The sequence below is a fragment of the Hyla sarda genome, chromosome 8 (assembly GCF_029499605.1).
Source record: "Hyla sarda isolate aHylSar1 chromosome 8, aHylSar1.hap1, whole genome shotgun sequence".
Lineage (NCBI taxonomy): Eukaryota > Metazoa > Chordata > Amphibia > Anura > Hylidae > Hyla > Hyla sarda.
Genome location: NC_079196.1, coordinates 148,786,584 through 148,813,183, shown reverse-complemented (window position 1 = coordinate 148,813,183; position 26,600 = coordinate 148,786,584). Strand labels below are relative to the sequence as shown.

General features: G+C 42.8%; 1 protein-coding gene across 1 annotated transcript; it reads left to right on the top strand.

The window, feature by feature from the left end:
- Nucleotides 1–330: 330 nt before the first annotated feature.
- NABP1 (nucleic acid binding protein 1) lies at nt 331–26,330 on the top strand. Its single transcript, XM_056535534.1, has 6 exons — nt 331–1,029; nt 1,160–1,298; nt 10,357–10,428; nt 18,009–18,099; nt 20,132–20,171; nt 25,973–26,330. Exons 1-6 carry the CDS (start codon nt 939–941, stop codon nt 26,161–26,163), a joined length of 624 nt encoding a protein of 207 aa, XP_056391509.1. The 5' UTR covers nt 331–938; the 3' UTR covers nt 26,164–26,330.
- The last annotated feature ends 270 nt before the right edge of the window (nt 26,331–26,600 follow it).

Genomic DNA, 26,600 nt, shown 5'->3' with positions numbered 1-26,600 from the left:
AGCAAACTGTATTGCAAAAACGTGGTGTGAACCCAGCCTAATAAAAAGAAAGTTTTTTTTTCGGTCAGTGATTCTTTCAGATGTTGCGATCAGGTCACATCATTGTTCTTTAAGGTTCATCTCCATTAACTATAGAGAATTAATGACATAACGCAGCCGAGCTGGAGCCCTCACACAACACGCCGCTCACACACCCCGAGAACTACTGAATCAGGAGTCAGAGGACAAAAGACTACTAGCCACGCCTCCTTGCAGCCAACTAGCCAATCAGCCTCAAGGATTTCTGTACACTCGTTAGAAATGAACAGGCAAATGCCCGGGAACATTCCATTCATTGTTTCGACACACCTAATACAATATGCATGTTAAAATACTGTAACTCAGCCAGCTGAAGTTGTTAAATAGCGGTAAAGCGAATATTGCCTCAGAGAGGTGGATAGGTCTGTTTAGGCGTCTTCTAAACCAAGTGAAAAGACGATTCTGTGTACAAACGTTTTCCCCTCGGAAGTGTGTCAATGGTATAGTCCACATATAAATACCGAGGTTACGCCGCACATGCTTGCAGACATTTATGTGGAGCGGAGGGAAGTGGTGGCGTGTGAAGTTGTGTTAGCTGTGGGGCAGCTTTAGAGGGCACAAAACATCCAAAGGGGCAATTATACGACATTAGGTGGTCTGTGGTAACGTCAGACACGAGACAATTTGGTCGCTCCCGTAGGGAAACCTTATTGCTGTAAGAGGTGCTGACCTCGCCTCGCCACTAGGGGCAGCATTGCGCTGATCGGAAGATACTTGACCTAAATTGTGGAGGCATTTGTGCCTTGACTCTTGATATTGTCCCCTGTGTGTCAGGACATCAGTGTCCCGGAGCCTGAGAGCTCCACGTTGCATGCAGTGCACGGTCATAGAGTAATGCTTTGTGCTGCTCATAGATCACCATGAACATGCTAAACGACTCACACGTGTCCATAAAAGACATTAAGACCGGACAGAAAAATTTAAATGTCATCTTTATTGTCCTGGAAATAGGTAAGTGTGGGCAGAACCACGTGGGCTCCCCTCCTGCACATGGCCAGCACACTTCTCCATCATCTGACTTTGGTTTTTTTGTTTTGTGACTAAATCCCAGTTTTGTTTTCCATTTCAATCTTTCAAACAGGCAGAGTCACAAAAACTAAAGATGGGCATGAAGTGAGGTCCTGCAAAGTGGCAGATAAAACGGGCAGCATCACAGTCTCAGTGTGGGATGAAATTGGAAGCCTTATACAGCCAGGAGACATAATTCGTTTAACAAGAGGGTATGTGTTAATGTTGGGTGCCCATAGGCTGCTGGCAGAGGCATGCCATGGGCTGCGTAACCGTAAGTCACCGCACGTATGACATCTTGGCTCTTCTATGTACAAAAACATAGTAAACATTACTACTGCACCTTTCTTTAGAGAGTAGCTAGAAGTTAAAGGGAAACTCTGAGGGAAAAACTGGGGCTTTCCAATGTTAAGTAGTCATTTGGGATTTGTCTATGACAGTGGTCTACAACTCCCAGCATGCCCGGATAGCCGTTGCCTGTCCAGGCATGTTTAGAGTTGTAGTTTTGCAACATCTGGAGGTCCGCAGGTTGAAGACCACTGGTCTACAAATTATGACTGGGTTAGTGATTTATGTCATAGCCCGGGCCGAAATTGTGCGAGAAATATGCCCGTCACTCACAATGACTACAAGGCCTGTATTGTCACTTGTCACCATCATTGATGGGGGGGGGGGGGGGGGATCTGTTATTAAACATGGATTTCCTGACCAGTTTCCATACTGATCTAATAAAAAAAAGGAGGGGGCGACATGAGGCTTTGTTTCCTGCTGTAGATTATTGTGAAGTGTAACTTTTTCTTAAAGATGTTATCCAGCGGCTATTGGGGGGGGGGGGAAGGGGATGGAGCTTTAAAAGTATGTCGTTGTGTAGTATATAAGAAAATAAACCTTTACTCACCTTGTGCTCCCGCAATACCTCCAGTGTCCTGCTCTGGTTCCCACGTCAATCTTCTTTCTAAGCCACAGATTGACTCTTGGGCCCAGGAGTCTTATGTCTTAGGCTGCATTCACATCTCGTTTTTTTTACATATGGGTGCCAGATCCGGCTGGGGGAGGGGAAAACCGGGCGCTCACGTACCCCAGCCGGATCAGCCCGTAAATCCGTTTACTTTAATGAGCCGACCGGAGTCAAACGGTGACTCCGGTCGGCTGTTTTGACCTGTATCCAGTTTCCCTACCGGACCTAAAACCATAGTGTACTACGGTTTTAGGTCCGGTCACAAAACTGGATACGGATCAAAACTGAGCCGACCGGAGTCACTGTTTGACTCCGGTCGGCTCATTAAAGTGAATGGAGTTCAGCGCTGGTCCGGCTGGGGTATGGGAGAGCCCGGTTTGCCCCTCCCTCATCCGGATCCGGCACCCGTATGTAAAAAACGTGATGTGAACCCAGCCTTACACTGCTGCTCATCGCTGGCTGAGGTGGGACATCGCTGAGGCCAAATACATTGAGCAGCAGTGTCGCACACTGGACCTGGGTGCTTCCTGGGCCGACACATCAGGCTGCTGCTCAAGCAGATGATCACTGCGGGGCATTGCGGGAGTGCAGGAGGTAAGTAAAGGTTTGTTTTGTTACATACTACACAACAGGCATACTTTTGAAACCCGTTCAACTTCACAACAGTATTGTAGTAAACAATGTTATGAGAGTTACAGCTTAACAAGTGATTGTTCAGATAAGGTTACATGGCTATATTGGGGTAAGTGCACACTAGACACGCTCTCAGCCGAAATTCTCTCAGCAATTCTGAAGAAGGTTACAAAACCAGCAAAGTAGTTTTGATTGATAAAATCTCCTGTACACGAATCTTTTCTAAATGAAAACTGACCTTGGAGCCGGTTTTAATACCTGATCCATGTCAATTATATGGTGGAGATTTCCCGGTTGAAATCTAAAGAGAACATCAAATCTGCCGTATATTTGCAGGATTTCCGTGACAAAGTTTGCACAGATTTTTGTGTGGATTTGCCGCAGTAATCCTTCTATTGTACATTTACCCTTAGGCATATGTGTTGTATGGATCTATAAGACAATTCCAACAGCTTGTTGTGAAGGGGGAAATTAATAATAATAATACTTGCATGCAAATCTGCGCTAATCGCAAATTCCCTCATGGTGCTTCAGATTCTATGGAAACGTGTGGAGCTGCTCATAGAATGCTGCCATGTTCCATCCCTTGTCATATTATGCAGATTTTCTTCCCTAGGGGGTATGTATCAGAACTGGTACAGAGAAAAGGAGGACCAGTTGTCCATGCAGCCGATCAGAATCCACCTTATAACTTTTCAAAGCAGTGATCTGATTTTAGGTGCTGTGTAACAGTTCCATTTTTCCTTTGCACCAGTTCTGATAAAACTACCTCATTGGCTTATGAAGGTGCAGCAGTAATATGAACCTGTAGGGCAGTGTTTCCCAACCAGGGTGCCCCCAGCTGTTACCGAAACTACAACTTTGAGCATCCCCTGACAGCCAAAGGCTTTCTGTGCATGCTGGGAATTGTAGTTTAATGTGGTAGGTGTCCTACCTCAGTCACCCTGTCAGTCCACTGACAGCTTGTTAGTTACATATACAAAACAAACGGTCTATAGAATTTTCTTGTTTGGTCAGGTTCTAGATTGTAAATGGAACAACGCCATAATGTCAGAATTTGTAACCCTACATATTACCTTATACTTAATTGTACCTGTGATACAGTTGATATACTTTTAACCATAGACATAATTGTATTTATATATTTTTTTTATATTTGAATTGACATTGTGATTCTGCTAACACTTCCCACTGTTTTTCCGCTCGTACATTCTGCCGCAGCAGTCTTATTGATTTCAAAGGGATTCTGCTGCACTGTGCACACAGTAGAATTTCCGTAGCAGTAACATATTGATTCTGGGTCCGCAAAAAAGAATAGACTTATCTATTTTTTGCGCCCGCCAGATTCTTCAAATGTGCGGAATGTCCACCAGTGTTTGAAGAACTGGACCTTAGGCTACGTTTCCTCACAGGTTTTTTTTTCTGGTGTTTTTGGAAAACTGAAGCCAGAAGTGTATAAAAAAAAAAAATGAATAGGAAATGTAAAGGAAGGACGTGTACTTCTCCTTCCTACTGGACCCACTTTTGGCCTTGGCTTAAAAACTGCAGTGCCAGTTTTTTTTTTTTTTTTTTAAATGGCAGGAAAAAAAAAAAAAACTGAGTGGAAGCCTAGCCTTACCTAAGTCCTAGCCCGACCACAATTCTGCTGATCTGAGCGAACAGCTGACAGTTCAGGTCATCAGACCCAAGGTCAGGTTCTGACTTACTGCGGTAATACAGGCACAAAAATGTCTGTATTATGCTAGGTTTCCACTTGTTTTTTTTTCTGGCAGTTTTTGGAGATCTGCCACTGCAGTTTTTGAGTCAAAGTGAGAAGTGGATCCATAAGGGATGAGAAGTATAAGTCCTTCCTTTATATGTCCTATTCCTTTTGAATACACTTCTGGTTTTGGCTCAAAAACTGCAGTGGCAGTTTTCCAAAAACTGCCAGAAAAAAACCCAAGTGGAAACCTAGCCTCATGCCTGTGTGAAACCGACCTTCTCTTTAGCAGATAGGACAGTTGATATGTGTGCATGGTGCTCTTTGGAGGAACAGGGATCGTACACACTAAAACTTCTTATCTCTAAACTTTTCTGGGGGAAAAGAAGTTTCCAAAAATGCCAAATGTATTTATTTGGATATTCCCTCCCACTGGCAGTGCATTGTTATGGTGGTCGGCAAAAAACGCCGCTTTTTTTTTATTTTTTTTAACAAAAATGTAAACGTAAATTGAGCAGAATTATAAAACTACATATAACCTATGGACATATGTGGAGCTGCTTCTGTAAGAAAGTGAAGCCTTATCCTGAGAAGATTGCGTGTAATTGTCTTCTATATGGACTAAAAATAGTGAAAGGTCCAAATAAAGTTAATAAATGTGAATAAGTCACTGGCCATAAAAGTCCGGATTTTGGCAAACCTTTTTGACATGTTGCTGATGGACACCTGCTACGTGTCGCCACATTGTGTGTTGCATCAGTTAGGTGGTGCGGATGTGTATCAAAGACAGAATCAGGTAAAGCAGGATAACTTCCTCACATAAGCAAACAATGAAGTATGTTCTAGCTGACTTCCCTATTATGGCAGCCTGGCATCAGTTACTACATGTTTAACAGTGCAAACTAAGCACTCTGTTCAGAAGAATGGCTTATTGTTTAATGCTGAACTGGAAGACAATCCCAATATAAATAGAAGCCTTTATTATTTGCATCAGAGACTGACACATGAATGATGTCTCTGCATGAACCTTTCCAAAGTGCACATGCTAAACCTATTGAATAACTACATTTTTGCATCACCTTTAAACTCTGGTTCTTTAAAAAAAATTGCGTTCAGATGTATTCTGTGCATTGTACGGCATGTGCTTGGCAAGTTTACATCTGGACACTGAAAATCTTAGGCTCTATTCACTTTTCACAACCAAATAAATATGTATACTTATTTAAAGCGCGTCATTTCTAAATACCTTTGGAATGACAATACAGTGATCCCTCAACATACAATGGCCTCAACATACAATAGTCTTTTCTGGACCATTGTAACTTGAAACCAGACTCAACATACAATGCTACGGACAGTCCAGATCTGTCAAAGGTGTCAATGGCTGGAAGAACCAACCAATCAGAATGGGCATTCACTGGTAAAACATCTGTATTACTGAAGTGCACGCACTAACTGGTGTCTGGTAGCGCCCCCTACAGTACAGGAAGGTACTACATGTTCTGTACTACTCTTTACCTGTATTACTGAAGTAAATGCACTGACTGGCTGTCTGGTAGTGCCCCCTACAGTACAGGGAGGTATTACATGTTCTGTACTGTTCTTTACCTGTATTACTGAAGTGTATGCACTGACTGGTGTCTGGTAGCACCCCTACAGTACAGGTAGGTATTACATGTTCTGTACTTTTAACCTGTGCCAGGGATAGCTGCTCCTTTGGACACCAGGTGAGGGTGGCTCCATTTTAAATTTTTAGGACATTGTGTGTACTGTACAGGACCCTGAAGAAGCTCCTGTCCTCTACATAGACCAGTGTTTCCCAACCAGGGTGCCTCCAGCTGTTGCAAAACTACAACTCCCAGCATGCCCGGACAGCCTTTGGCTGTCCAGGCATGCTGGGAGTTGTAGTTTTGCAACAGCTGGAGACACCCTGGTTGGGAAACACTGAAATAGACAGTGATTTACAGCTCCCAGCAGCTCTTTCTTACTTTTATATGACTTGCTTCATCTATATTAGTTATCTACTTATTTTTGTTTAATCCTCACTTTTTCCTATTTTCGGATGATATTTTAGTGGCTTCAGAACCAATTACCAGGTTTCCATAGAGTTCTGGTCTCAACATACAATGGTCGTCCTGGAACCTATTAATATTGTAACTTGAGGGACCACTGTAGTATGACTACATAGGATACTCTCATCAGACTCATTCCCTCAATAGCTGGGTTCCGGCTCAGTGTGCAGGGTCCCTTATCGCTGTATATTCTGCCCTCTGCTGTTCATTGCTGGTATTCTCTAGCATATTCTTGGGTAAATATTTGACTTCTGTGAGAACTCTTGTATGAACAGCCATGTCCATCAGCAAACACAATAGTTTGGGTGGGAAGCAGGTTATTTTGTCATACATGTGGTGAAATATTAGGTGACTGGATCTAGTGAAAACTATTAATCTCAAAGTTTATTTTTTTACACTATTATCTTATATAGAACATATATTTATATACATTGTGCCAAGCTTGCAAACATTCTGTGATCTTTATAGTGTTTCTTCAGCGTTTCTTTTGAACGCTTTGTTTTACACAATATATTTGCCTGTGGAGCAGAATTTGTTCTAATAATGCTTGTTCCCCAAATTTAGTTTTTAATTTGTAATCACAAATAGCATTTGCATTTTATTTATTTTATTTAATTAATTTTATTTATTGTATGATCAGAAAGCATTTTATTCTCTTGGTCTTTTATGACTTTGAACACTTCCCGCGCATGCATAAGGCGAGAGGGTGAGCGGTTTAACCCCTGCTGCACTTCCTGAGTTGTATTAATGTATACCTGTCAGATCCCCCAAAAATGAATGTTACTCAGTACCTAATCCTGACCACGTACATCTAATTTTTATGCCTCTCTCACATATATAAAACTCAATCACGGCTAAAGATATTAACATGAAACTTGGCACACATGTTACTTATATGTCAACAACAAACATAGGATAGGTGATTTAACCCTTACTCACCCCCATTTGCCAGGGGCGGGGTTTATGTTTAAAGTCCCATGCAAGTCTATGGGAATTATAACATGCATAACTTCCAAACGGCTGGAGATATTTCGATAATACTTGGTCACATGTTACTTATGTCCACTTAAAATATAGGATAGTTAATTTAACCCTTAACTACCCCCATTTGTGAGGATCGGGGTTTTCGTTTAAAGTCCCATGCAAATCAATGGGAAATGTATGTTCCCATATAACTTCCGTACGGCTGGAGATATTTCAATACCTGGTACACATTTTACAGGTCGGGATAGGACAACAATATATGAGGACGGGATATGAAGTCAAAAACTTCCTCTGTTGATTTTCCTCCACGACAAGGATTAGGAAGGAAAAACCGGGCAACGCCGGGTACTCAGCTAGTTTATTATAAAAAAAAACGGCATCGGTAATCTGCTGAGCGACAGTGTGATGCATTGAGCCCGAGCCCTGGCCTTCTTCCTGGTGCCAGGGTCTGATATGTCACACTGTCGCCCAGCCTATCACCGCCCAAGATGGGACAGAATTGCGGCTTGCAGTTAGCTGAGTGTGATGCGTCGACCACAAGAAGGAAGAGTATCATTGCAGAGGCCAGAAGCGGGATACTGGGAACGTCAGGGGAGGTAAGTCACGTGCGTTTTGTTTTATATGCCGATATTCTGTGAAAATTTTATAAAAGTAATGTCCTGGAGTACTCCTTTTAACCCCTTAAGGACACATCCCATTTTGGCCTTAAGGACGCAGCCAATTTTATTTTTTGCATTTTCATTTTTTCCTCCTCACCTTCTAAAAATCATAGCGCGACCAGTTGTCCTTTGTTATGACATCAATCATTTTAATATAAAATGTATGGCGAAATAAAAAAAAATACAATTTGTGTGGGTAAATTGAAAAGAAAACCGCAATTTAGCAAATTTTGGAATTTTTTTTGCGCTGTAAAATTTACGGTAAAAATTACATGTTTTCTTCTGTGGGTTAATACGATTGAATTGATAACCATGATTACATACTCTTCTATTATTGTCCCGCTTAAAAAAACCTCAAACTTTTTTAACCAAATTAGTGCATTTAAAATTTTTATGAACTATAACGTTTTTCATTTTTCTATGTAAGCGGCGGTATGAGCGCCGTTATCTGTACTTTTAGATACCTTATTTGCATATATGAAACTTTTAATACCTTTTTTTTATTTGGGAATATGATGGGACAAAGCAGCAATTTTTTTTAACATTAACTCTGTTCACGGATGAGATCAATAACATATTTTAATAGTTAAGACATTTACGCACGTGGCGATACCAAATATGTTTTATTTTTTTACACTTTCTGGTGGTAAAATGGGGAAAAAAGGACAATTTACATTTGTTTATTTTTTTTTGCACTTTAATAGTCCCCATAGAGGATTCATTTGATTGCGAATACTGTTCAGTGCTATGCATAAGGCATAGCACTGATCAGTGTTATCGGCCATCTTCTGCTCTGGTCTGCTTGATCTCAGACCAGAGCAGAAGATCCCTGGAGATGGCAGGGATCTCTGACCGCCATTTTAGATTATCTGATACCCATGGCAGTGCTGTGGGCTATCTGATCATCCATTTAACTGACTACACAGCATCTGAGGGGTTAATGGCGCACATAAGCGTGATCTCTGATGTCTGCCATTACCGGCGGGTCCCTGGCTGCAAATAGCAGCTGGGACCTGCAGCGCATGACACGAGCACCGGTCTGGTGCTCATGGTCATGTACAGGACGTAAATGGATGTCCTGGTGCGTTAAGTACCAGGGCGTACATTTACGTCCTGTGTCATTAAGGAGTTAAAGTGTAACTGTCATTAAAAACCACTTTTGATCCTACATGTCAAAAGTTGTTGGCCGTCTCGCTCCTGAGACCCACTGCAATTGTAAGTTATTAGCTCTGCTTCCTGGTCAGCTGGGAGAACCATCCATTTATTTGCATAGAAGTCTTCCCCCTTTAAAGCTGTACTCCCGTTGAAAACTTTGTTTTATTTTTTTTTTTTTTAAATCAACTCGTGCCAGAAAGTTAAACAGATCTGTAAATCACTTCTATTAAAAAAATCTTAATCCTTCCAGTACTTTTTAAGGGCTGTATACTAAAGAGAAATCCAAAAAAGAAATGCATTTCCTCTGATGTCATGACCCCAGTGCTCTCTTCTGGAGAAAATCCCCATAGCAAACATATGCTGCTCTGGACAGTTCCAGTTCCTAAAATAGACAGCAGAGAGCACTGTGGTCATGACATCAGAGGAAATGCATTTCTTTTTTTGGATTTCTCTTTAGTATGCAGCCCCTAAAAAGTACTGGAAGGATTAAGATTTTTTAATAGAAGTGATTTACAAATCTGTTTAACGTTCTGGCACCAGTTGATTTAAAAATAAATAAATAAATAAATAAAAATATATATATATATATATATATATTCCACGGGCATACCCCTTTAAGCCAGACAATAACTTATTGGGCTGAGAGGAGCCTAAACCTGAAATGAGTTGCTGGGAACCAAGAAAAGATAATACCTTATTTACCTCCCAACCCCCCTGATTATGCCTTTATTATATTTGTCCCCAAATCTGTATGATTTGGTGCAGATTTGCTGTTTTGGATTGCTAGTGCTGGAGAACATCTGCAATGTGTGACTGTACCCTAAGATATCCGCATGTCCTGTAATGTGAGTGACTAAGCCATACCTCTGCCTGCCCTTTCCTGGCTTGGTTGCAAAACTGAAAGGCTAGGCTTCGACCATCACAAAGGTGTTATGCTGAGTAATGAGAAGTGGCTGTAGTGGATGTGGTTAGTAACTGGATTGGCCTTTGCGTACAAAACTGGATCCAATACAGTTTTTGCTTTTTCATAGAATGTACATTTAATCTTTGGTTTCTGGTTTAACAACTCTACTTGTGCTTGAACTGATATGGTTTACATTTATTTTTAAGGTATGCATCAATGTGGAAAGGATGTCTAACACTGTACAGTGGAAGAGGAGGGGAACTTCAGAAAATAGGAGAGTAAGTATATGGCTTGTTCCTGTGAGATGCTGTCATCATAGTGATAGTTTGTTTCTCTCCTCCAGACAAACTCTTCTCATGACAAAATGTACACCTAAAATTGTCATTTATTATCTTGGAATGAATTCATCCTACTGGTTCAATACTTGTTGTTCATACACTTTTATAGGGTAGTTTGGACCAGAAGCTTTTGTGGTCAGTTCAACATCTATTATAGAAATTTGTTACCGATTAAAAACTGCCCAATAACTGACTATGATGTGGTGATAAAATTATATAAGAAATTAAAACAAAAGGATTATTAAAGGATAATAATTTTCAGCTCAGATATGTATGACGTCCACAAGAAATGCCATCAATGTCTGATACTTGCTGATCCCACCTATGCAAAGAAAAGGGAGGTCCCCTGATCCTACCTGGTGACGCTTGTGGGAAGATGTCTACGCATCTTCACGGCCATAGGAGTGCAAGGAACAGTGAAGCAAGCATTTTGGCTACATTCATAGGGTGTATTCACACACCTGATCTGCTGCAGCTTTGAAGTTTTGAATCTGCAGTTGTACAATACAGTTGCAAATCACTTTACTGACATGAAAAATATATAAGGATTGCCTTTTAAAAGCTGTAACTGCAGATTTCACACGTTTAAATCCACTGCAGATCTGGTATGTGTGAATACACCCTAAAACGATCTTCACACCACAGTTAAAAATTACACCAGTATGAAAAATGAATGCAGCTCAGGCCTGTCATGTGTTCATTTGTTTAAAGGACTCATGATGTGGATATGCTAAAAGTGTGCTATTATGGGATTTTTAAGAATATTGAAAAAGTAGAATATACCATACTGTAGGATGTATGGGCCCTTAGATGAAAGTTCCCCAAGTATTATAAATACTTTCACCTCATTTGTAATACACTGACCAACTCTTTGTTGCCTGTAGCGACCGGTCAGCGCAGCTGCTTTCATTTTATCAGATCAGTTTAAGGGTAGGGTCATATGTAATGGATCTGCCCCACCCCCTGGCCTGCTCGCAGCGGCAATCCGCCACTCTGAGCTGCCACACTGAGGGCCTGCGAGTCGTTGAGTTCACTCAGACATCATGATGTAGCCGTGATGTCTGAGTACACTGTGCATGACACAATATGGGTCGGGTCACTGGTGGATCCACAGCGTAAAATACGCTGTGGATCCTTTACGTGTGACCCTACCGTAAGGGCAGATCCCCCACTACAGATGCGCTAACGGCAGTCACAGAGACACTGCAGAAAGCTCGTGGCCAGGTAGCTCTGTGTGTCCGCTCAGTGTTGGATTTCCCACTGTAGAAATCCGCTCCTACGAGTGGACTTATACTACTACTCGGTCGCAGCTGCCAGCTCACTCTGTAGTTCCTCTTTGACTGCTGTCAGCGCATCCACATCGAGAAATACTCTGCAGGTTCCCCCTGTGTGACTCTGCCCTTAGAAAGGAAAGCTGAGCTCTGGTTGCTATGGGCAACAGACAGTTTTTTTAAATTTTTTTTTTCTTCTTTTAAGATGGTTTTAATTTTAGAAAGAAAGCATTTTACTCTGACCTTAACCTCTTAAGGACGCAGGGCGTAGCTGTGGAAAACTGAAAGCGTTACGATTTTTAGAAGGTGAGGAGGAAAAAATTTAAGTGCAAAAACTGAAAAACCCTTAGTCCTGAAAGGTGTTAAATAGATTACAGGAAAGACAAATCAAGGGCCCAATAGCTGTTCAAGCTTACAAGTTATTTTCATACCATTCTGGCATGACAGGGCAGCACTTAGAGGCAGATTATCATTGCCTTTCCTGTTGTGCTGGTTTGTTTCCCTTCATGCTTCATAAAAAATATTGGAAAAGAAACACACGCATAGGCAATAAGCTACCTTTTAGATGGATGGCAACAGTTTGAGCAGAGTAATGGTAACTTCAGTTTTTTTTCTCCATAGTTAAAACATATACTTTTTATTATGTCGATTACCATGGGGCATCCAGCCTCTCCCTTCCACATACTGTAAATTCTCTAATTTTGTACATAAATCTAGCCGAAGGTATATTTAGAACAACCCATGGTGTAGGCCAGGGGCTTTGTGTTTTTTTTATTTTTATTTTTTTATACTGTGCTGTGACACGTTGGTAGTTGTGCCGCAAGCTGATGGCACTTTACACTGTCTGCAGCTTCACATTGTAAAACTGTAGCTCTGTTTCGCCTCCCTGTTCTCCAGTGTGAACTGATTTGGATCCAATTCCAAGTTTGAAGTTCTGCTACAGGACTTCTGCATGTGAACTGTGAAGCAGAGTCTCATTGAACTCCGCGCAGAATTTCCTTGTGGAAATTCTGTAGTATGAACAGGCCCTTAGGATGAACCACAACCGATCACCTTGACAACTAGAAAATGTATCGGGGCTTATTTTGTTTACTTCATGCATTTATTTGCATGTCTTCACTGAGAAGTAGTTGGACTGCTTCAGCAGGGCACAGTAAACACACAGTGGCTGCATATGTCTCTGTTAGTACAGACCTTTGCAGCTGGCAATAGCTTGCATGTACCATAAAGAGTCAGGATCAGACAGCTCTGTGCTTTAGCCTGGATGTTTGAGATAAAAACTGGTGTGATTTTCCCATAGCAACCAGTCACAGCTTTGATATCTCAACACCTTATAAACCCGGCACAGCAGGGGATTGATATCACTAGACTATGAAATAACATAATTAAAGGAAATAGCCCTATATGGTGTATTCTGCACAGGATTTTCTGCTGCAGATTTCAGTGTAAACTAAATGACTGAACACAGCTTCAACTCCTGCACATCAAATCTGTGCAGGATACTGTATGTGTGAATAGATCCTAAGGGTGTATTCACTTGTACAGTATCCTGCGCAGGATTTGAAGCTGCAGATTTTATGTTGCTAACTAACTGCAGAGTTCATTGCAAACTAAATGATTGAATGCATTATAAAATCTGCAGCTTTAAATATGCGCAGGATACTGTGCATGTGAGTGGACATTAAGGACAACTTCATTAACTTCAATGGGTAGCATAATCAGCTGTACAAAAATATGCAGCAGATCCTGTATGTGTGAACGTGTACCCTAAGGGTGTATTCACATATTTGATGTGCTGGATTTGAAGTTGTATTCAGTCATAAGTTTACATTGAAGTCTGCAGTTTTAATTTAGGCTGTATGCACAAATACCATATCCTGTGCATATTTACCCTTTAAGGATAGGGTCACACATAACGGATCTGCAGCATATTTTACGCTGTGGATCTGCCAGTGACCCGACCATTTTGGGCCTCCAGCTGTTGCCACCTCCCCTGGCCTGCTTGCAGCGGCAATCTGCCGCTAAGAGCAGCCACATAGGAGGCCTGCGAGTCGCCGAGGGCACTCTGACATCCGGAGCAGCCTCTATGTCTGATTGCACTGCGCATGTGCAGTGTACTCAGACATCGCAGCTGCTCTGCGATGTCTGAGTAGACTCGGCGACTTGCAGGCCTCCTATGTGGCTGTGGATCAGTTGTGTGACCCTACCCTAAATGGGCACTGTCAATCAAAACTTTAGACATGTCAATAGTTTTTTTGAACTGTGTTCTTAGTGCTGAGATCCCCACAGATTGCTAGATTTAGTTGGGACAGATGCACTTAAAATGTGTTCTTCCCTAGCTCTGCACAACCGAGAGAGAAAGTCTATGGGACCGTCTAATGTCACGCACACAGAGCGGGGAGAAGCAGCTCTTAGCAGACCACCCCCCGTCCTTATTATAACGAATGGTGGGGGTGTGAACCCTTTGACCAATCATAAGTTTCATCAGGGTCAGGTACACTTTAATAAATCAGATATGGTCCTTTGCGGTCCTGGTGTTCGGGCGTTATGCTGATCTTTGTAATACATTTTAAAGTGTACGTTTTTCTAGCCATTTGTCATTTCACTGCCATCTGTTCCATGTTAACATTTAATAAGTTGTAGTCTTTTGTGCTTGTAGGGAGTGAACAATTAATTTACAACAATTCTCTATTTATTTGAACAGGTGATTGATCCTTCAAAAGTGGGCATGGGTTTTATACTTCTAATTCTAGGTGGCATCTGGACCTTCTCATGCGTGTAACTTTGTTTTAATGGCATTTCAGAGCTTTCTTTCAGAATTAACCTTTCTTTACTGTTTGTTCTGGTTTAATGTGAAAGGACTGGCAGCGTGGAAAACTGAAGTCCTCTATTTATTCACAGGCCAGGTACGGTGCAGGCAGCCGCAATGCGAGCTTCCACACACTACCCTGACCCGAGGGAGCACCCTCTAGGGCTGTAAAAAGGTAAAGCCACCTCCATGCTAGCTTTGTCCTGTTTCAGTTAAATAATGGTCTGGATGGTTCAGCTGGATGATGTGCATGACCAGACTTTTGTTCTCTGCTTTTTAGGCACACATTGCTGTATACAGCTGCATAGAATAAGGAAAAAATGTGTATATGAACATAGCTTTAAAGTATATTTAAAAGGTACTCCGGTGGAAAACACTTTTCGTACTTAGTATATTTAAAAGGTACTCTGGTGCTGTATACTACAGAGGAAGTTGTATAATTCTCTCCAGTCTGAACACTGTGCTCTCTGCTGACACCTCTGTCTGTCTCAGGAACTGTCCGGACCAGGAGAGGTTTGCTGTGGGATTTGCTCCTGCTCTGGACAATTCCTGACGTGGACAGAGGTGTCAGCAGAGAGCACTGTGGTCAGACTGAAAACTCAACTTCCTCTGGAGCATACAGCAGCTAATAAGACCTGGAGTACCCTTTTAAACACTGATAGAGAGCTACATCATGTGCAAAAAAAAAAGTTTAGCTTTTACGTTTTTTTTTGTGTAGTTTAGGGATTAGGGAAACTGCAGCAAAAACTGTATTTATTATCATGTGGTTCAGCTGTAGCGCAAGAGCATTATAGTAACCAGGATGTAAATAATCCTGTTCTCTCAGCGCTGTTATAAACTGCTTAGCCGATGGGTTGAGTTGTGGCTTTTCTCTTACATTTTTACTTTTCCCATAAAAAATAAAAAAATGTGAGCATCTTTGCATGGTGCATTTTTTATTACTTTTTTAAAAGATTAAATTGACATATCAGTGTTACCATTTACCTTGTCAATGTAACTTATGCTGTTGTTGGGAGACAAAGAACTGTGATTTAAATATACACATTACACACAAGGTGCACATTTAATGAAGCCCACAGTGGCTCATAGTAGGAAAAGTAAGCGTAAAGATGGCCGCTTACCAAATGTTACTTAAGGGGCAACACGCTGGAACCTTGATCTGCCTCCAAAGATATTACCGTATATACTCGAGTATAAGCCGAGTTTTTCAGCACGATTTTTCGTGCTGAAAACACCCCCCTCGGCTTATACTCGAGTGAACTCCCCCACCCGCAGTGGTCTTCAACCTGCGGACCTCCAGAGGTTTCAAAACTACAACTCCCAGCAAGCCCGGGCAGCCATCGGCTGTCCGGGCTTGCTGGGAGTTGTAGTTTTGAAACCTCCGGAGGTCCGCAGGTTGAAGACCACTGCGGCCTTCAACATCATCCAGCCCCCTCTCACCCCCTTTAGTTCTGAGTACTCACCTCCGCTCGGCGCTGGTCCGGTCCTGCAGGACTGTCCGGTGAGGAGGTCGTCCGGTGGGATACTGGTTCCGGGCTGCTATCTTCACCGGGGAGGCCTCTTCTAAGCGCTTCGGGCCCGGCCTCAGAATAGTCACGTTGCCGTGACAACGACGCAGAGGTGCGTTCATTGGCAACGTACTTCTGCGTCATTGTCAAGGCAACGCCTCTATTCCGGGCCGGAAGCGCGGAGAAGAGGCGCCCCCGGTGAAGATAGCAGCCCGGACCACCTCCTCACCGGACCACCTCCTCTCCGGACAGCCCTGCAGGACCGGACCAGCGCCGAGCGGAGGTGAGTACTCAGAACTAAAGGGGGTGAGAGGGGGGCTGGATGATGTTGAAGGCCGCAGTGGTCTTCAACCTGCGGACCTCCGGAGGTTTCAAAACTACAACTCCCAGCAAGCTGGGAGTTGTAGTTTTGAAACCTCTGGAGGTCCGCAGGTTGAAGACCACTGAGGGCGAATGATGAGAAGAGGATGATGAAGGGGGGGTGTGGGGATGATGAAGGGGGGTGGGGATGATGAAGGGGGGGTGTGGGATGATTACAAGGGGATGATGAAGGGGGATGTGTGGGATGATAAGGGGATGATGAAGGGGGGATGTGTGGGATGATAAGGGGATGATGAAGGGGGATGTGTGGGATGATGACAAGGGGATGATGATGAGGATGTTAATGACTGGTCTGGATGATGACAGGGGGGGATGAGGTATTTCCCACCCTAGGCTTATACTCGAGTCAATAACTTTTCCTGGGATTTTGGGTTGAAATTAGGGGTCTCGGCTTATACTCGGGTCGGCTTATACTCGAGTATATACGGTACTTGTCACATGTAATACACAAACATAGACGGGTTTATTAATACAGTATTGCAATGTGTTCCATGCTTGTGCTTAGGAAAGATTGAAGAATTGTGAACTGTAGTGCTGCTGATTCTTATTTATTTTTATTTTATTTATTTTTTGTTGGGGGGGGGGGGGGGAGGAGAGAGAGGTTTATGGAAATTCATATGGATAGATTTATTAAAACCTGTACAGAAGGAAAGTTGACCAGTTGCCCATAGCAACCAATCAGATCAATTGGTTCATTTTTAAAAAGGCCTCTGAAAAATAAAAGCATTCTGATCGGTTGCTATGGGCAACCTTTTTCACTGTACAGGTTTTGATAAATCTCCCCAATACTCCTTATGCTGTACAAAGTATGACAGGCAATCTACTAGGCTAAGATCTCATAGTCCTGCAGCTGGGACCCCCTGCAATCTCCCTGCAGCACCTGCATTATGTGTGGAGCTGTGTCTCCAGGCTTGAAGGGACATGAAGGGAGGGGGACGTGGCGTTACCTCACATCTCCAGTCCCGAAAACGTCCGGTTTCTGAGGCTGGAGACGCAGCTCCGCACCATAATGCGGGTGCTGCAGGGAGATCGCGGGGGGTCTCGGTGTCGCCCCCCCCCCGCAATCCAGATATCTTATCCCCTATCCTTTTGGATAGGGGATAAAATGTCTAAAGCCGGAATATCCCGATTTCCCCCCCCCCCCCAATATCTGGCCAAAAGGTGAGGGGGGGTGTTAGAATAATGGCCATTCTACAGTGTATATAAAAAAAACAGTCCTGTACTCCAGCGCTCCCGCTGTGTCTCCGGTGTGCTTCTCCATTCGGAGCCCAATGTGTCATTCTGCTACTCGGCCAATCACCGAGCGATCTCCCGCCTCAGAAAGTGATTAGCTGAGCGGCAGTATGTTACACTGGTCCCTGGCGTCACTTTAGGCCTAATCGTCATGCTGCCTTGATTTACACAAATGAATGTCATGTTTGTAACCTTGTGAAGTTTTAGGTTTCTTTCATAAATAAGTAGAGTTCCCTGGATCTGAGATGGACTTTGCATTTAGAAGATTTTTAACACACCTTTTCCTTTTAATGATTTTTCCCTTTTTTCCACTCCTAGATTTTGTATGGTGTATTCAGAAGTGCCAAACTTTAGTGAACCAAATCCAGACTTTGCCAACTCACAACAGAAAGCAAATCCAAATAAAGCTGTAAGTTGCATTTGTGTAGCATAGATAACATTGCATGAGCACTTCAGACTGTTAGTAAATAATGTATACATTTGTATAGAATTTCTGTCGCCTTGTCTAACTTGCTGTAGGCAACTTCATCACCAGCTAAATATATTGCTCCTGCATTGGTGTTTAAAAAAAATATATATATTAACTCCTTAACGACGAAGGACGTCATATCTGGTCTGTCCCGGCGGCCATCAACGGCCGGGACCCGCGGCGAACAAAGGACATCACCGATCGCGGTGATGCCCTGTATTAACCCTTCAGACGCGGCGATCAAAGCTGACCACCACGTCTGAAGCGAAAGTGAAACTATCCCGGCTGCTCAGTCGGGCTGTTTGGGACCGCCGCGATGGCGAACAGCTTACATGACGCCAGGAGGGACCCTACCTGCCTCCTCTGTGTCTGATCGGCGAATGACTGCTCCGTGCCTGAGATCCAAGCAGGAGCAGTCAAGCGCCGATAACACTGATCACATGCATGTTAATACACGCCAGTGATCTGTGTAAAAGATCAGTGTGTGCAGTGCTATAGGTCCCTATGGGAGCTATAAGATTGCAAAAAAAAAAAAAAAAAGTGTTAATAAAGATCATTTAACCCTTTCCCTAATAAAAGTTTGAATCACCCCCCTTTTCCCATAAAAAAAAAAAGTGTAAATAAAAATAAACCATATGTGGTATCGCCACGTGCGTAAATGTCCGAACTATAAAAATAAATTGTTAATTAAACCGCACGGTCAATAGTGTACACGTAAAAAAATTCCAAAGTCCAAAAAAGCTTATTTTTGGTCACTTTTTATACCATTAAAAAGTGACTAAAAAGTGATCAAAAAGTCTGATCAAAATAAAAATGGTACTGATAAAAACTTCAGATCATGGCGCAAAAATTAGCCCTCATACCGCCCTGTACGTGGAAAAATAAAGTTATAGGGTTCAGAAAAGGACATTTTTAAACGTATACATTTTCCTGCATGTAGTTTATGATTTTTTCCAGAAGTGCGACAAAATCAAACCTATATAAGTAGGGTATCATTTTAACCGTATGGACCTACAGAATAATAAGGTGGCATTTTTACCGAAATATGCACTGCGTTGAAACGGAAGCCCCCCCCAAAAGTTAAAAAATGGCGTTTTTTTCTTTGATTTTGTCGCACAATGATTTTTTTTTTTTTTCAGTTTTGCCATGGATTTTTGGTAAAATGACTGTCACTGCAAAGTAGAATTGGTGGCGCAAAAAATAAGCCATAATATGGATTTTTAGGTGGAAAATTGAAAGGGTTATGATTTTTAAAAGGTAAGGAGGAAAAAACAAAAGTGCAAAAATGGAAAAACCATGAGTCCTTAAGGGGTTAAATACTTTAGGCCATGCAAAATATATTAAACTGTTGGCTTGTTCTGTCTCTAAGATCAGTGATGTATGTAAAGGTTGCGCTTTCCTAGAATAGTGATCTACTCTCCTGTGCAGTCTGAATGGCATAAAGGATCAATCTTCTATGAATCATTGATAAACTGCTTTAGCCTGTCAGCAGATACTCCTTGTAGTACATGATTTTTGCTTAAGTAATAGTGAGAAATTAAAGGGGTTTTCCGACCTTTTAAAATGTTAAATATGAACATTATGAATATTATTATTATTATCATTATTATTATTATTATTATTATTTCACAGGTTTTGTTTCCAGGATTGCCTTAGTCTTTCACAGGTGATATAGTTATGGTCAGTGCTTCAGGCATCACCACAAGTGTTTTCTGTATGTGATCTCCTCAAATCCTAACCTCTTAGATGGTACTTGATGATTGCGCTTGAGAAACACTGGTCTAAAATAACAAAATCAGTAATACTCACTAATTCCGAGTGGTCCCATGTTGACTTTTACCCTGGGAAAATTTCATAGGGTTGAACAATCTAGATAAGCCTAGAAAATTATTAATATGAAAGGATTTAGTTTTTTTTGTTAGAAAGCAAAATGCAACATCAGAAGTATAACAAAATGCATGTTGTCTTTCAGGTACATATGGATCAAAGCAATAATTCCCCACCCAACGCAGGTAAGTGTATTGCCCATTGGAATTGGCAAAGGTCACCCACACCATACGCAGTGTATTACATGCTGCGAGAAATAAGCTGCACACCTGGAAATACTATGCACATTTTCCTATAAGCAGATACAGAGTGCTTTTCAGCCGCAGCCCTGTGTGTGCAGTAAGGTTTAGAGGCGGGCCAAGAGCACCGAAGTGTGATGCACGGGTCCACCTCCAAACTGCACATGCAGGGTTGTGACAGGGAAGCCCTGTTTGTCTGCTCATTGCAAAAAGCACAGCATATTTCTGCGCTGTGTGTGACCCTACCTTAACCCCTTAAGGACCCAGCCCATTTTCACCTTAAGGACCCGGGCATTTTTTGCACATCTGACCACTGTCACTTTAAGCATTAACAACTCTTAGATGCTTTTACTTTTCATTCTGATTCCGAGAGTTTATTTTTTTATTTTTTACATATTCTACTTTGTTGGTGGTAAAATTTTGTTGCTACTTGTATAATTTCTTGGTAAAAAATTCCAAATTTTGCATATTTTATTTTGAAACTCTTGCTTATAAGGAAAATGGAAATCTCATATGTTTATATTGATTCACATATACAATATGTTTACATAATAAAGTTGACATATTTTTACTTTTGGAAGACATCAGAGGGCTTCAAAGTTCAGCAGCAATTTTTCAATTTTCCCTTCAGCATGACAGCACCACATGAGAGAAGGACTCCTGGAAGGGAGCCCTGTCTCAAGTGGGGCTCTAAGATATTAGAATGGCTGTGGGGTCCTTTATGTTGGGCCCCTTGGTGTAGGAGGTATGGGATCCCTGTATGAGCCGTGGTCTGGCATCTCAGCTAGGCTCACATTTTTTCCTCCTGATTGAATCTCCTGCCCCTTCCCCCTCTGCCGGCAGCCTACGCTGACTTACTAAATATTATGTCCGCTGCTGCTGGTATTCAGGGGGGTTGCGGCCGGGCTGCTGGCGGAGGATCCCGGCGTCTGTGCACGGATAGCTGCGTGCGGCTGTGGACCGTGTAGTGGGTGGAGATTAGCATCGTCACTATGGTGTAGCGACACTGCGGAGGAAGTCGGAAGTCAAAGGGACGGATGTGAGGTCACATGCCAGGCCTCCGGCGTGCAGGAGGCGGCAGATTTAAAAGGAAGTTTTTTTTTCTTTTTTTTTTCTGCCATTCTGCCTCCCGTTGTGAGCTGGCCAGTCATTCCATACTTGTCCATCAATGGAGTGGGGGCGTACCAGCGGTGACAACTCAAAGCATACTCCATCTGACTCATCTACAAGGACCCCATCTACGGTACCAGTGGTTCCTGAGTGATTGATTGTATTTTTTCTTTTTTAAATTTTTCATTTTTTTTTCTAAATCTTGAATGTAACATGTGTAAAGAAAAATTACCTCCTAAATATGAAAAATCTTCATGTCAGTCTTGTATTAATAAGCTGATTACTTCGGAGATTTCAGCCTTAGTTCTGTCTCTTCTGGCACAAATGCAGGATCTTATTAGAAAGGAGATCCAGTCATCTATTCAGAATTTAACAGCGGCTACTAATCCTATAGCCATTAATACTGCTTCTCTTCCCACTGCTTCAAATGTTACTCCAGTGGCCTTAACTCAATCTGACTCTGATGAAGAGGGTATTATTATGCCAGATGCATCAGACTCAGGAGAGGAGTCAGAAGACGACTCCTCAGGGAAAACATTATTTTCCTTTGAGAACACTGATCAGTTAAAGCTGTACGTTCCACTCTGAATATGGAGGAGCCCAGGGAACCAAGGTCAGCTCAATATATATTTGAGGGTCTTGAGTCTAAAAAATACAGGGTTTTTCCTATGCGTAAAATTATCTCTAAAGTTATTCTTAAGAAGTGGGAGAGCCCTGATATAGACTTTTATACCTAAAGCTTAGGGAAGCCTCAGGGGCAGCCTTAAAGCCTAATGTAGTGGGGACTTCTGTGGCCAGATCTGTTTTAATTTGGTTAGATCAGCTAGCCCCTAACATCCAAAATAAGGTACCAAAGGAACAGCTCTTGTCTTCCATTCCCACTATTCGTAAGGGAGTAGCCCTCTTAGCTGACTCCACCTCAGACGCTCTAAGGTTACTATCGGGGGCACTATCAAATTCGGCTAGGAGGGTGTTGTGGTTAAAAAATTGGCCAGGTGAGGTATCCTCAGAAAATAAATGATGTGCCATCCCCTGTGAAGGAGAGCAGTTGTTTTGGATCTGTCCTTTCTGATATACTTAAAGACAAATGATAGGAAGAAAGTGTTTCCTTTTGACTTTCGGTCCAGGGGGACAGGTGGAGGCCAGAGAAGAGGATGAGGTCAATATGGGTGCTGGAAATAAAAAAAAATAAAAAATAGTGGCCTCATGTTTAATCAACCCCAAACCTCCTAAAAATTAAAAAAAAAAAAAGCCAGCATCTCAATGACTGGGTCCTGCGAGTGGGTGCCAGACTGCAACGTTTCTTTCCAGCATTGCAAAAAATAGCCGGCAGTTCCCAGGTTCTGGACATCTTTCAGAACGGCCTGCACTGGGAATTTTGCAGTCTTCCACCCACTTGCATTGTAATAACCTTAGTTACCCTGTACATTCACATGGGGGGGACAAACCTCCAGCTGTTGCAAAACTACAACTCCCAACATACACCGACAGACCATGCATGCTGGGAGTTGTACTTTTGCAACAGCTGGAGGCACACTGGTTGGAAAACCTTTGTTATGTTCTGTTATCTAGCTCAATATTTTCTAACCAGTGTGCTTCCAGCTGTTGCAAAATTACAACTCCTAGTATGTACTAATCGCAGAAGGGCATTCTGGGAGATGTAGTTGTGTACCTTCAGCTGTTGTATAACTACATCTCCCAGCATGGCGAGACAGCCTTTTGCTGTTGGTGCATGCTGGGAGTTGTAGTTTTGCAAGATTTAGAGGGCCACAGTTTAGAAACCACCGCACAGTGTGGCCCTCCAGATGTTGCAAAACTGTGGCCCTCCAGATGTTGCAAAACTACAAATTCCAGCATGCCCAGACAGCAAACTGCATGCTGGGAGTTGTAGTTTTGCAACATCTGGAGGGCTACAGTTTAGAGACCACTGTATAGTGGTCTCCAAACTGTAGCCCTTCAGATGTTGCTAGGAAACGCATCGGCTTCTGTAGTCTGCACCAGGGAGCCAGCCGCATGTCACCCGCTACCGCCGTCCATGGGAAGTGACCTCCGGCGCTGGTCACCGACTCTTCCCCTGCTCTGCCCAGACTACATAGGGTGGGCAGAGTAGAGGAACCGAACTTTAACCCTCCGCCCCCGATCTACTATTGGTTGGTCGCTTCTTGGACAACCCCCATCCCCCTTATTTTCCGGGTCACTGGAGACCCGTATGACCCGCAGATCGCTGGTCTGAATTGACTGGCGATTTGCGTCGATCACCGACATGGGGGGGGGGGGGGGGGGGTCTCAGGAACCCCCTGGGCATTTGCACGGGTTGCCTGCTGATAGATATCAGCAGTCATCCCGGTTCGGTCCCCGCCCGCCGTGCGGTGAGGACCAAAATTCACAGGGGCTTACAGGTATACCCTGGGTCCTTTTACCCCTTAACAACAACGGACGTATATTTACGCTGTGCCACGCGCTATTTACTTTAGACGCGGCATTCAAATTTGAACGCAGTGTCTAAAACAAAAGTAAAACCTTCCCAGCTGCTCAGTGGGGATGATCGCGACCACCGCAGTGAAAATACAGTGTCCTGATCAGCTAGGATGCGAGAGGGGGGTCACTCAGGGATTCAGGCTTGAGCAATCGACCACCGATAACACTGATAAATGCAAAGCTAAGGCTTTGCAATGAACAGTGCTGGCAATCAGTGCATGCTTAACATTGCAAAAAAAGTGTAAAAAAAAAAAAATAATAAAATAAATAAATTATATATATATATATATATATAATATGTGATTTAACCCTTTCCCTAAAAAAAAAAGCCCAAATCACCCCCCTTTTCCCATTTAAAAAAAAAAACATGTAAATAAACATACGTGGCATCGCTGCGTGCGTAAAAGTCCAAAATTGCGTATTTTGGGTCACTTTTTATGTCATGAAAAAAGTAAGAATAAAAAGCAATCAAAGTCCGATCAATACAAAAATGGTACCGATAAAAACTTCAGATCACGGTGTAAAAAATTAGCCCTCATACCACTCCATACGCAAAAATTTTTTTTAAAGTTATTGGGGTCAGAGGATGACAATTTTAAACGTTTTAAAGATTCAAAATCTTCATTTTTTGTACACTGATTTTACCCAAAATATGTAATCTAATTTCTCTTGAGTATACCTCCTATGTAGATGTAAAGTGATCTGTGGGTGCACTAGAGGGCATGTCTCTCAGTCAGGAGAGAGCGCAGAGGAGTGCCGTCAGTCAGGAGAGAGCGCAGAGGAGTGCCGTCAGTCAGGAGAGAGCGCAAAGGAGTGCCGTCAGTCAGGAGAGAGCGCAGAGGAGTGCCGTCAGTCAGGAGAGAGCGCAGAGGAGTGCCGTCAGTCAGGAGAGAGCGCAGAGGAGTGCCGTCAGTCAGGAGAGAGCGCAGAGAAGTGCCGTCAGTCAGGAGAGAGCGCAGAGGAGTGCTAGCCCACCCTCACCTACTGGACTTTGTCAATGCCTGTGTTTCAGCTTGGACAAAGCCATGATTTTATAAGCCATGATTTCTATAAAAAGGAAATAGCATTTTTCTTAAATATATTTGAAAGGTTGTTTTGCAGAGATGTACCACATGCACAGTGGGTCCCAGCTGCATATTGTAGCGTAAAAAAGGAGTCCTCATGCAGCCAGGTATATGGAAAAATTTGAAAGTTATAAGGGTCAGAATAGAACAATTTTAAACATATTTTAACCCAAAAACTTTTTTTTTTTTTTAACAAAACACTTTAACAAAGCACTACAGTAATAAGAAGGCATGTAAATAAGAACAATACTGTGTGCGGGTAGTTCTGTTGCTATTCATTTTTTTGACCCACAGAATAAAGAAAACATATCAGTTTTATCATAAAATGTTTAGCTGAAAAACGAAACCCTCCAAAAGTTGTTAAAATTAGGTTTTCCTTTTAAATTTCTCCACACAAATAATTTTTTGTAGTGCCGTACACTTTATGGTAAAAAATCTTTTCATTTGAAAGTAAACTAGATCACGCAAAAGACCAGCCTCATATGGGTCTGTGGATAGAAATGATAGTGTTATGGCTCTTAGAAGGTGATGAGAAAAAAAATACGAAAATGCAAAAAACGGAATTGCTGTGTCCTTTTAAACTCTGGTTTTCATCCTTTTATGGCTCTTAATTCCCTTATTTATGTTGCTTTCATTGCATGCAGTATACTGAGAAAGATGGGGCTTGCCCTTACATCTCATGTGGGAACTTCCTCTCACTGCTCAGAGCTTACAGCTGGCTGCTTTGTGCACTGAGGCTCTATGACATACCCCCCCGCTCGCACAGTAGGATGGTTGAAAAGCAGGAGCATGCACAGAGCCCTGCTTGTCCTTCCCACACTTCCTGTATTTTGTCTCGGCACAGAGACATATAGGCAATAGCTGCAGGGACAATACAGTGTTCTGGACAGTGGCGGTGGACCCCTTTTTGGTAAATAGTAAAAAACTATTTTTCACCCCAAAAATACGCTTCCTTTTTATTTTTTTCCTACCAGTGTAAATTACAAATATAAATCTATTATCTGCGTTATATAAAATTTCTGCAGATGTTTTGTCATTTTTGTTTTTGGTCAGTGCAATTCTTTACATACTAAAAGTTTGCTTCTTTTATTGCAGGTAACGGACCACAGTCTGTGCCAGGATCCGCAAACTCCTTCCCTAATCATGCACCTTCCTATAGTAGTAATGGTAGAACAAATGGACGAGGACCTGTAAACCAACAAATAACTGTTCCACTACCTAATCCTGCTCCGCAAACCGCTGCCACCATAAGCAATGGAAGAGACCCAAGAAAAGCAAAGAGATGACATGTATATGCCTTCTGTGTAGCCTACTAAATGACACACCATACTTTAAGGAGTACTCCAGCCTTGAAAAACGTATTCCCTATCCTAGGGATATGGGGTAAGTTTCAGATCGCAGGGGGTCCGACCGCTGGGCGCCCCCCCCCCCCCCCCGCGATCTCCCGTACGGGGCCAGTGAGCACGGGTCGACCACCGCGCAAGTGTCGGCCACCGCACAAGCGTCGGCCAACATGCCCCCTCAATACACAGATATGGCAGAGCCGGAGATTGCCAAAAGCAGCGCTCCGGCTCTGCCATAGTTATATCGAGGGGGCCTGTCAGCTGCCGCTTTGTTCGGTGGTCGGCACGCTCCCTTCCCACAGGCTGCCGGGAGGTCGTGGGGGGTCCCAGCGGTCGGAACATCCACCACCATCCCCCCCCCCCCCCCCCCCCAGCGAGCG

Coding starts and splice junctions, on each gene's coding strand:
- NABP1 (XM_056535534.1), top strand. CDS start 939: ATGAACATGCTAAACGACTCACACGTGTCCATAAAAGACATTAAGACC. Junction 10,429..18,008: donor GAACTTCAGAAAATAGGAGA/GTAAGTATATGG, acceptor TTCCACTCCTAG/ATTTTGTATGGTGTATTCAG. Junction 20,172..25,972: donor TAATTCCCCACCCAACGCAG/GTAAGTGTATTG, acceptor CTTTTATTGCAG/GTAACGGACCACAGTCTGTG.